The sequence below is a fragment of the Pinus tabuliformis genome, chromosome 1_2, assembly GCF_031772625.1.
Source record: "Pinus tabuliformis cultivar Carrire ecotype Pingquan chromosome 1_2, CPIR1, whole genome shotgun sequence".
Lineage (NCBI taxonomy): Eukaryota > Viridiplantae > Streptophyta > Pinopsida > Pinales > Pinaceae > Pinus > Pinus tabuliformis.
Genome location: NC_142298.1, coordinates 390955015 through 390967844, shown reverse-complemented (window position 1 = coordinate 390967844; position 12830 = coordinate 390955015). Strand labels below are relative to the sequence as shown.

At 36.5% G+C, this 12830-nt stretch overlaps 1 protein-coding gene across 1 annotated transcript; it reads right to left on the bottom strand.

Moving 5' to 3' along the window:
- Positions 1–250: 250 nt before the first annotated feature.
- Positions 251–2383, bottom strand: LOC149206011 (putative LRR receptor-like serine/threonine-protein kinase At4g36180). Its single transcript, XM_089393615.1, has one exon. It carries the CDS (start codon positions 1836–1838, stop codon positions 711–713), a length of 1128 nt encoding a protein of 375 aa, XP_089249741.1. The 5' UTR covers positions 1839–2383; the 3' UTR covers positions 251–710.
- Between the last annotated feature and the right edge of the window lie 10447 nt (positions 2384–12830).

Here is a 12830-nt window from a genome sequence, read left to right as displayed (position 1 = left end):
GAAGCATTCATGACTGCACATTAAAGCCAGAGTAATTTTCTTCTATTTTTTATAACATACAAAGAGAAAGACCTTGAGCCTTTGTGGAAACTGCATGTCACCTTTCAGATCGGCTATTTGAAGTGCTCCTGATTTTGATTTTGTGCCGGCAAAGCTTAGGGCTTAAACATAACCCCACGCTTGTTACCATGCCATTTCTCACTGTTTAAAGGACTTCTGTTCATCATTTGGAATTGGAAATAAAACCATGTTTGTTATTGCAAAATACTATTTAAATTTAAAATCTGCCAAACAATCTACAATGAAAAGGCACAGAGGTGTTGCCCTTATTTCTGTTGGTGGTGCAACAATAATAAGCCATATTGTTGCATTATAACAATCACCAATCTTTCCATGACAATAAAATGACCTGCTAAGGTCACTCAATTCCATTCTACCTGCCATTTCTATAGAGCCCTTGAATCTCTTTCCAGATTTTCTTGAAATTGACCTATATCTCTGTCTCTAGTTTTTAGAGAATAAATTCTCAATTACAAAAGACAAAAGTCATCCTTCTATGGAGAACTATAGGGCATATAGAACTTTTTCTAACAAAGGAGAAGAAAAATGCATTGCTAAACTTAACAATTCAATGTTTCTGAAGTTCCTGAAGATGTATGTGTTTACAGTATTCCACTGCATATCCTCCCCATGATAATCATCAAAGATATTCAAACTGGAGAAGTTTGAGAGGCAGGATCTGAAGATGGCATATCTGGGCCAACTCTGCAACCCTCAAGCAACAAGACAACTTCAGCCATTGAAGGTCTGTCAAGAGGATCGAGAACAGTGCAAAGCAGAGCTACTTTAACTGCTAGAAGGAACTCCTCCCACTCCGAGGACTCGGGATCAAGTTCCAAAAGGGCAGGATCAAACAGCTCTGATATCTGTCCTGTCTGTAACTGCCTCTTCACCCACTTCACAATATCTTCCTCCTCATCTTCATCTTTGATAAACATAACAGCTCTCCTCCCTGTCAGAAGCTCCAACAAAACAATCCCAAAGCTGTAAACGTCACCCTCTTTTGTTGCATGTCCCCTTAACTTAGCCTCAGGGGAAACATACCCAAAAGACCCAACAGTCTTAGAGGAGGATGCATCCACAGACCTGGTTGCCAACTTATCCAAGCCAAAATCTGAGAGATGAGCCTCAAAATCTGCATCAAACTGCACATTGCCAGGCTTCACATCTCCATGAACAATTGGAGCATCTAACTGGCTATGAAGGTATGCGAGGCCGCGAGCCAGCCCAAGAGCAATGAGGTGCCTCATAGGCCAATTGAGAATGTGCCCATCTTGATGTGTGGCCTCTTGCAGGAGAGTAGCCAAGTTTCCATTAGGCATGTAGTCATACACCAACAGTCTTACATCACCACTGGCATAGTACCCCCTCAATGCAGTCAAATTTGGGTGCTTAACTCTTCCAAGAGTTTCTGCCTCTTTCTTAAAAGCGCTCTCTTCTAATATTTGCCCCTCTGGCAATCTCCTTATTGAAAGCACCGTTCCATCTTCAAAACAAGCCTTGAACACAACTCCATACCTTGTTCTGCTCAATACATGCTCTTCATCAAACTGCCCAGTGGCCTCTAATACATTTTGATAGTTTATTGGACTGTAAAACATCACAAGTTTCTGCTCCTTCTCTCCATCTTCCTCTGACTTAAGTGCTTTCCTCTTCCCCACACCAATATATCTCAGCAGATAAACGATCAGAACCATAAGTACGAGGATGGAAACCAACCCTCCAGAGACTGCGATGGCAATGATACTGGGCAATCCAAGTTTAAAGTTCTCTGCCATTGTTTTAATATTTTGAAGCTTCAGACCATATCAGTGGACATTTCTCAAATCCGTCTACTGCAAAGAGTTTCATGAAAAACGAACAGAAAATGGAAAGAAGCTAGCAAGCAGATCAGAGCACACAAATTTCTGAAATATTGCAGAAATCCCCAAAAACAAAGTGCTCAACCTGCTGAAATATTGCACAATTCCCAAAAACAAAAACCTTGAAGAAAACCCAAGTAGCAGAACTTACAATGATTTCAAAGGGTACTGGAATGGAAATAAAACTGATATACAAATCATTTATATCTGCAAAAACTGCCTTCCTTTCTGCATGTCCCCTGGATCATTCCATGCAACCTGAAATTTCTCCATTCTTTTACAAATAAAAGAGCAAACCCACGAAGTTAAGAGGGGGGATCCCGCTCGAACATCTGGGACAACCGCGCATTGTTTATTTAAAATACATATCATGATGCATTAAATATTTGAATAGTCGAGGGGGATGGCGTTGAGATCTATTTTCATATTCATTCATGTTGCCATTGGTGTAGTCATGATTGACCAAACCATGAAATGACAAGAATTGGTCCTTCCACCTCCCTCTTCTTGACATATATTTAGTGGAAGCCAATCTAATAAGTTGCAGTAATTCAAACTAAACATAATTGGTTAGGTGTAGTATACACATGGGTTATGATTAATGCTCATGGTCAAGCAGTATCTTCGATGAAGTCCCACTCTCAAAGCACTGTTTACTTACTTTGAGTATATGGCACGTACTATATATAATCAAAGCAGCATGACAAAATATAAATATGTATTCATGGTCCCTTACACTTATTTTATTAAATAAAATGACACATGTAAAAGTCAAAGATGACAATGTTTATATAATATTTCAGAGCGTAGACCACATTTGTGTTTTGAGTACTTATTTCATGTTAGCCATTTGTATTTTATATTCTACATTTTAGATAGATTTTGTAATGGATATGTAGTTAAAACTTACCTAGGTTGACCATAGTTGAATGGGTCACTTAAAAATTTGTGACATGTCTCTGCCTATGTGTGACAGGTCTTTGCCTTTTTTGGAAAATGGAAAAAAAAATTGAAAAAAAACAATTGATCACTGTGCAACACCTTGGAAATGAGAAATCCGCCCAGAAAAACAATTAGACCATGTTGTTCCCAACTCGCACAAACCTCTCTTTTCAATGGATCCCACCTTTGTTGTTATTAATAATGGTCAAGTGTGTTGTACTTTGATTTTCCCAAGAGGGAGATATGGCTATCAAGCATGTTTATTTTGATTTTTTAAAGAGGGAAATATGGTTCTCAAGTGCATTGTATTTTGATTTTACGCAGGGGTGATATGGTTTCAAATGCGTTGTATTTTGATTTTCCATGAAGGACATATAGTTGTTAAGTGTTTTATTCTCATGTTTTCAAAAGGGAGATTGGAGTGCTCTATAGACTAATTTGGAAGTTAATTATGAGATGTTTGGGATGGAAGGGAATAATGATGGGTATATATTTTACTAGGTAAGTAAATATAATGATGTGATAGGTGATTATGATTATGATTATGAATGATGTGTGGTAATGTGTTAGATTGGTAAATAATTTTAAAAATATGCATATATATATTTGTTTGGTAAAATATTATTATTGGATATGATAGATTTGAGAAGGTTATGAAGCACCAATGTTATGAAATAAGGTTAGTTGGTTGGTTGATAATTACTTTCAATCATTCTTATTGGATGTTGTGGTAGACTTTAGAAGGTTGGGTGACATGGATATTATAAAATAAGAAAAGTAGGTTGGTTGTTTGATAATTATTTGTAATAATTATGATTGTATGTTGTAGTTATGTGTTTATAGGTTGAGACATGGCTATAGCTTTTTACTTAGCTATCAATTTTATGGGGCTTAGAATATTGTGAAAAAAAAGTAAAAGGAAAATAGCTATTAATTTCATGGGGCTTATTGGGGGGGTGGAGGGCCGAATAGACGAATGGATTGCAGCTGGGCATCGGTACAAAATGACCCCAGCTGGCATGACTTACATAACATCCTGCATCAAGATCATGCTGATGCGGTTGCCTGGCAGAGGCGCTCAACGCAATGATTTCACTCTCCATCGAATATGATGTTACAACGACCTCCCACAGGTGCCATCACACATACGGGCAGGTTAATTTGTAGACGGAAGGACAGAGCATTCAAGACAAGATCATATTATCCAGCCTTTCGATTTAATATGGTTAATGACAGTACTAAGGAGAGCATGCCACCAAGAGGGAGATTGCGATTCCCAAGCGGCCATTGGGTTAGGGTACCAAGACGACGTGCATATTATGACGGCGAAGTATCCCCATTATCCTTGTTTGATGGTGGTGTTTTAGGCAGAGCAATTAATGATTTAGATCGATCGTGGTGGGCTTGTTTAGCAAGGTGGCAGGATCTCGGGCCCTCTACCATTGCATGCAGTCTCTTTAACTTTCCTCTGCATTGTATAACTGATAGCCATTTCATAGTTCAATTCTATCAGCCCGGCGTCTTTAAGGTGATGGAGTATCAGGGGCGCGGAGGTAGGCTTACGCGTAGTCAAACGGCCAACTTCATGGAGAAGGGCAAAAGCCCTGTGGGGGATACCATGAAGAAGGCGTTTATTGATATTCAGGGGGATTCGGATGAGGAATTGGAGACGCCGAGGGTTTCTGCAGAGGCTGTTCCTCGCGGAGGAGGGAAAGGGAAAGTGGGTATTCGTAGGCCACCGACGTGTACTGTGGAGAATAGTGAGGATGACAGTCAAGAGTGGAGTGATGCTGAACGAGGGTGTCGTGGGGTAATGCGAGGAAGAGGGTCACAGCGAGGGAGAGGTCGCCCAGCAGGTCGTGGTGGTGGGGGACGTAGAAGCGCAACTCAGTTGGATGATCTTGGTGAGGGGGCTGCCACTGAGGGCCGACGATATAAACGGGGTAAGAAGGATATCAGGCAGCGACTGCAGGAGGCAGAAGCTGCGTATGTCACAGATACTCATCCGGATATCCGCACGATGATTGAACAAATGGAAGATGAAGCTTTGCAGGGTTATTCAGAGCCTGAGATGGGCGATTGGGAACAATACTTACCTGATCCTGGGCATACCCGTGGCAGACGGTCACTTTACAAACAGTCGTTGCACGTGTACTGGGGGATGAAGAGGTTACTAGCTAAAGCCATGGAACAGGTGGCTCTTGAGATGGCGGAGTTGATTCAGGGCATTCCCACCATGAAGAAAGAGCTGAAAAATATTCAGATTATTCTTATGATGCAAGAAAAGAAAATGGATGACATTGTGGCGCTGTTACAGACGGGCGGTTTCGGGTTCAAACTGGAGAAGGAAGGGTTGCCGACGAAGGAGCAAGAGGTTCCGTTGCAGTAGATCCAGTATTAACAGCCATGTTTGCAGTAGTGCAGCAGTTTTTAATCTGGTTGGTTCTTTCCGGTTTTGTTTATCTATATGCTGAAAGACAAGGACTCTGACTTAGTAGTAAGCTTAGCTGTTTATATTGCATGGATAGAAAGACTGGTTATCTTTTGTTTTTGGATGGCTTTCAAACATTTCAGATGGTTAGCCTGGTTTCCCTTAAGGGCGGGCGATGACCTGTCCATATTATGTATTTGTCTAATGTTTTTATAGTAATGGAAATCGAGTACCGCACTAGCTTACAAAAAAAAAAAATTCATGGGGCTTAGAATATTGTGAAAAAAAAGTAAAAGGAAAATAGCTATTGGAAGACAATGGTACCTTTTTTTTTTCCTTCCAAAAAATAATCATAGTTTTATATTTTTAAGAAAAAAAAAATTGATGTTTAATATGTGTTAGAGAATGTCAATCATTTTTCAAATGCTTTTCAACATAAACTTAATTATTTTCTATACAATAGGACATTTTATATAGATACCAAAAGGGGATTGTAGCGTCACCCCAATGAAAATATAAAAATCGATAATGTTTGAAAATTGAACCAATGATAGGCCATCGTGATTAAAAAAATAAAAGAAAGATAGTAGTATTGACTCCATCGTCCAAAAAATAATATCTAAAGCATAGTAGATTTATGAAGGGAGGGTGGGATCCCTTCATCCATGTGTTTCTCTATTAGATTAATACCAAAAACAACATTGACCCACTATTTTTAAGAGTCTATCTCCTTGTTGAATTTGTTTTAGGTAGACGTGTTAAAAAGAAATTTTAGTCAATTTCCCAACTATCTCTCAAATTTGATGAAGGAGATCTCAAGACTAAGTTTGAAGCATGTTTAAGCCCCTTGGCCTAGTATATAACTATCATCATTGAATCCCCAAACCTTAAGCTTCCCCACCTTCTTCTCAAAAGCCATTTTGAGAAATAGTTTTAGCACGTGCAATTTATCCTAATTTGTTGCTTCCCAATCCCATTTTCTCCTTTAAAAAGAAACTATGAAAAGAGGTGAGAATAGTTTTAGTCCATGTGGGTCATCCCAATAGTTGCTTCACAATACCATTTTCTCCTTAAAAGATAACCTTTGGAAATATGTGAGAAATAAAATACTCCCAACGCTATTGGGACCAAGGTTCCCTTATTTTCCCCATCAAAAACCCCAAGCATTGAATTGGTCTAATTATAGCCTTCCAATATGCCTTCGACCTTTATACTTTGGAGAGTATCGAAACCCCTCAAAGGAGGACAAAATTTTTAAAAATTCTTCTAGAGGTAAAAATGGTATATTCTCAAAGAGAATGTGATCCCTAGTACTCCATAACACACAAGATGGAAATATGGATAGAGATCCATAGTTGGTTAGCCTTGACTCCTCCATCTATTTGTTATATCTCTCCATGAGAGATGATCCAACCATGAACTAACTTTACCTATCAAAGATAAATCATATTTCTAAAGTTCTTGTGCAAAGAATCAATGCATGAGAATGTGTTAGAGGATCTCCTTGTTTGAATTGTGTAACACATAGTATCCTAACCCCAATAATTCTCCCTTGTTTAAGATATCTCAAGTGAGAGAACCAACTAGAAGAAGGGCTTAGCATTTAGGGTAACCTATTGTTTCTAGATTGGTTTTCATCACCAATAGTTGACTTACTTCACTAGAAACATCACCTTCTAACCAAACTTGTTGGGTGTACTAAAAACCTATATCCATCTAACTTTGGTTCTATCATGCGCCGAGAGGGATCAAATCCCTCAAGGTGCAAACCTTTCCTCAAATTACACTCTAAAAATAAGGTTTTCACCTCGAGGGATTTGATCCCTCTCAGGGCATGATAGATCCATAGTTAGATGGATCTAGGTTGATTCCAATTGAGGGCATTAATGTCACATTTTTAGATTATTATTATTATGTATATGTTTGAGATAAACTTCATACTTTATATTTGGCATTATGTTTTATTTGCTTTAAATCATCATATCATACTCTTCTTTAATTTAGTGTGTGTTATTTTCCTTGAATGGTTTGTACTTCTATGTTTGGATGCTTTGAGTGTTGATGTGTTTGGATTTGGATAGTAATGGCTGTGAATGTTACTGTTGTTATGTTATATTTCTATATGTGTATGCAATTGTATGTTACTAATTAGTTGGTGATGAAGAAAGGAGACAATCTTGTTAATAGTTTGCAAGAGGATTGATATTGCACATCCATTTCATTTAATTTTAGGTATCACAACTTTTGACAATTAATTAATTCTTAATAGTGTCCCTCCAGGTATCATTAATAATATCTTGAAGAGTAGTTTTAATCATTTACTGCATCAAGATTACCCTTGAAATAGTTTGTTTCTTTGCTAATGTTTGAAATCATTTATTTCATTCATGAATATTTGGATGATTTTTTATTATCTATAGTTTGTTATGCAAAGTCAAGAAGTAATGTATTTTTGAATTTTTTTGAATGAGTGGCTAGATTTACAAAATATTTATATCATCTATTTCTCCAAACAATTATCACAACTCCAGTTTCTATATATCTTAAAAATGGATCTTGAATAGCATTTTGATGAAATTTTTTGAGAGACGATTTGTTTTGAATGTTTATAAATATGTCTTTTCCTCTAATAAATATTTTGAATACATTGTTGTATGCAATTATCTATTAGTAATTTTGACTATATGTAATTTTGAATATATGTAATTGTCTATTAGTAATTAGTTGGTGATGAAGAAGGTATCACAACTTTTATCGGCTAGTTAATTCCTAGTAGTGTCCCTCTAGCTAATAGTAAATATATCTTGAAAAATAATTTTAATAATTTACAGTCTCAAGATTACTCTTGAAATAATTTGTTTCTTTGCAAATGTTTGAAATAAGTGATTTACTTCAAGAATATTTTGATGATTTTTTTTATTTTTATTTTTTTTAAGTTATATATATATATATATATATATATATATATATATATATATATATATATATATATATATATATATATTAATGAGTGGTTAGATTTACAAATTCACTAAATTATCTATTTCTCCAAACAATTGTCACCTCCATTTTCTATATATATTAAAAATGGATCTTGAATAGCATTTTGATAATAAAAAAATAGAAACGATTTGTTTTGAATGCTTATAAATATGCCTTTTTCTCTAATAATGTAACAACCCTCGTGAAAATTCCATGTAATAAAAGTTAATAAAGGAAAAATAATAACCACAATTGTTGGGACACTGTTATGAAACCAGCTCACAAAAAGATAGAAAATATAGATCAACACCTTCAAAATCAGCCTCTTCGAGGGGGCAACCTCCTTTACATTACACAAATGAATAATTATTGGATGACACAAATGGCAAGACCTCATTTCTATATATAGGAGTCTAAGGGGTCATAATATAATTAGATTCGACATAAAAATAATAATGTAAGGGCACAATAATAACAATAGTGGGCTTCTATGGGGCACAATAATAACAATATGGGGACTACATGGGCACAACAATATAATAGGGGGGTTGCACTAATAACAATAAGGGGTTACACTAGTAGTATAGGGACCAAACATGCCCCTCTCCTTCAAAAAGTGTTGTCCTCAACGATTGAGTAGTTCTGGATGCTTCTGTATAAAATTCTCGTCCTCCCATGTGGAATCTTCAATGGGTAAGTTCTTCCACTTGAGGAGATACTTTGAAATTGATCAATTTCATAGTTGTCGGGTTCTTGTTTCCGTGAATGCTTCAGTTTCCAATATGATGTTTCCTTCCTCGTCAAGTTCTGACAATATTGTTTAAACTGGGAGCTTGTCACCTATAACCTTCTTTAAGCATGAAACATGGAAAATTGGGTTCACTCTGGAAGATGTAGGAAGCTCCAATTTGTATGTCATAGTACCAATATTTTGTAACACCTTGTACGGACCATAATACTTTGGCGATAATTTATTATCCTTCTTAGCTTGCTTGGGGGACATTTTTTGTATGGTTGTAGTCGTAGAATTATCCAGTCACCTACATCAAAACTTCTTTCACTGCAATGTTGATCTGCATGTTGTTTCATTCTATTATGTGCCAAAGTGAGGTTATCCTTCAAGAGTTTGAGAACTTGTTGTTGATGGTCGATGTGATCCTCCACAGCTTGAACCTAAGAATTTTCTTTTAAAGATGATGTGATGGACAGTGGATGATAACCATAAAGGGCCATAAATGGGGTCATTTTTGCTCCAGTATGGAAGGAAGTGTTATACCACCATTCATCTAGAGGAAACCACTTGACCCATTGTGTTTGTTTATCAGATACAAAGCAACGAAGATATCCCTTCCAAACATTTGTTCACTATCACAGTTTTCCCCTCAAATTCAGGATGATAAGATGAGTTATGAGCTAACTGAGTACCCAAATATTAAACCCTTGTACTTCAAAGAAACAACTGGAGTTTTTTGCATATAATTGTTTCTCCTCCAATAGTTTTAGCACCCTGTCAACATGTTGAACATGATCCTTCCAAGACTTGATGTAGATTAGTATATTATCAAAAAATACTAACACAAATTTTCTAAGTAAGCGTTTGAAAATGGAACTCATCAAACCTTGAAATGTAGAAGGTGCATTGGTAAGGCCAAAAGGCATGACCAAATATTCATAATGACCCTCATGAGTTCTAAATGTTGTTTTTGGAATGTATTCAATCTTCATTCTGATTTGATGATATCGTGAACGAAGATCCAACTTGGTGAAGTAATTGCTCCATGTAATTCATCCAATAATTCATCAATGAAAAGAATAGGAAATTTATCTTTAATAGTAAGCTTGTTGAGCTCCCTATAATCTGAACACATGCGCCATGATCCATCCTTCTTGCATACCAATACCACTAGAGCAGAGAAAGAACTTTGACTAGGTTGAATTATACCAACCTCTAGCATTTCTGCAACCATACGTTCAATTTCACTCTTTTGGGTATATGGATATCTGTAAGGCCTGATGTTTGGGTGAACACTTCCTGGAATCAAAGAATAGAATGATCATGATCACAAATTGGTGGGAGGCCTTTGGGAGTCTCAAATACCTTGGAATGATTGTCCAGAACTTTTTGGAGATCTGGAGAAATAGATGATTTCGATGTGGGTACCTCTAGTGAACATAATTGTGCAATTTCGCCTTGTTGTTCTTTATTTAGAAGCTTTGTCACCCTGTTAGAGATTATTATCTTTCCCAGTTTCCCTTCGATACCCCTTAATTCAACCTCCTTTCCTTCCCCAAAAAATCAAGAAAAGTTCTTGAAAATTAAAAGCTATCGTACCCAAAGATTGTAGCCATTGAACTCCTAGTACAACATCCGCACCACCCATTGGAATGGAAAGCATTGAACTATTCAAGACATATTCTCCCATGGATAACTTGTTATTATGGCACTTTCTAGAGCAGTTTATGGTTCCTCCATTTGCAACCATTACTTGACACTCTGGTGTTGGATATAGGAAGCAATTCAATTCCTTGGCTATCTTACAATGAATAAAATTATGGTTACTACCTGAATCAATTAACATTGTTACCTTTTTCTTATTGATATGCCCTTATATCTTGAGAGTTTGAGGAGTGGTAATTCCTGTCAATGCATTACAAGATATGGTCAGATTCATTTCTTATTTCTCTGGGATTGGTTCTTGGTGTATATCCTCTTCTTTTGATGTTTCTTGTTCCTTTTCTTTCTCCTATTCCCCATCTATGCAAATTAATTTCTTCTCAGTACACTTATGACCTTTAGTGTATTTTCTATCACAATTGTAACAAAGCCCTTTTGCTCTTGTTTCTTCCAATTGTTGTGGTCTCAGCCTTGTAAGTGGTGAAAGGCTAGGAGCAAAAACACTTCCATCTTTATAGTTATGAGTGGTAGGCTTCCTTGTTGCCATAAATTTTCTTTCAATTTTTCTTGCCAACCTATATGCCTTCTCCAATGAATCAAGTTCCCAAAGGTGAACAACATGTTGAATGTTATCATTTAAAGTCCCTATGAAGACATCAATCCACTGCTTTTCTGTAATATCATTTAACTTTATATTCAATTTTTAGAAGCCCTCAATGTGCTCTGCCATTGAATCCTTTTGTTTGATATTTATCAATTGGCTAAAGAAGGTGTTGCTCTGTGTATCCTCATAATGTGTTATCATTTCCTCCATGAAAATTGACCAGTTGATAAGTGGTTTACAAGAACAAAGCCCTTTATACTATAAAAATTGATTCGGTTCTAAATATAAAGATGTGATACATACCTTTTGTAGCAGTTGTACATCATGTAGATCAAAATATTTCTCCATCTGTAGTATCAATGTTATGGGATCCTTGCCATCAAACTTCGTCATATTGATCTTTGGAATATGGTGGGTATTCAATCCAATGTTAGATTCTATGAAATCATGATTAACATTTATTTATTTTTCATTACGAGTTTCCTCTACTACCTTTTCGTCATTGGGAGGTCTTTCTTGTAGCAGCTTTGTCCAACCTTCCTTCAAACCTTCCATGTCTTTCTTCAAATATTCCATGCATTCCTTCAAATATGCTTCCCTACCATTGATATTAGCTTCCATGGCACATATAAAACTATTTATCTTAGGTTTGATCCATTCTTCAAATCCTCCATCCAATTTTGCTTACTAGGTGTTTCTATTTTCTTGATTCGAGTCATTCTTTGTCTTGCTTTTAGCATCTCGATCTTGAATCTATTGTATCTCTGAAATTTAGGATCTCCAAGGTCTGAAATTATGACTTGTAGTAGAAATCTACGAACTCTTTCCAATGCCACCAGTCTAATCAAAATTGGATTCTCCCAAAAAGAGTTATGCCCAATCTCCCAAGATGACCTGCTTATATATTGTTTTAGTAGAGAAAACTTGTACGAAGTTCCACGTGTTACTATTTCGACCTTTGGACCTGACAACAATACACAAAAAATTATAGTTTGTCCTCTTTCTATAGCTTCTTACGAAATTCAGTCTGATGCTCAGAGAGAAAGTTATGACGATTTTCCCTAGGTCACCTGTTTGGGATGTAATTCGGGATCCTGTAGAAACCCTAAATGTCTTGGACTGTATCTCTGAAATTATAGCAAAAAAAGATCTGCAATTTGGGCGTGAGCTTCCCCATGATTTTGGTTCAAATGGGTTTTCATTTTAGAGTCTGCACCTTCGTAGAAAAAAATTATAGCAAAAATGCCACGATGATCTGTTTAAGTTGGAATTCTGGAGCTTGCAAAAACCCTAACTTCCTTAGATCTCCGAAAATATAGTGCGACAAGATCGGAAAGTTGGACCCAAGGTTCAGAACACTTTCGGATAAAATGGGTTTTTTTTAGCTTTTGAAACTTTGTAGAAAAAAAGTTATATCGAAAATTCCACGATGACCTATTTGGAGCAGTGAAACCCTAGAATTCAAAGCTTTGATACCAAATGTTATGAAACCATCTCACAAAAAGATAGAAAAGATAGACAACGCCTTCAAAATCAACCTCTTCGAGGGAGAAA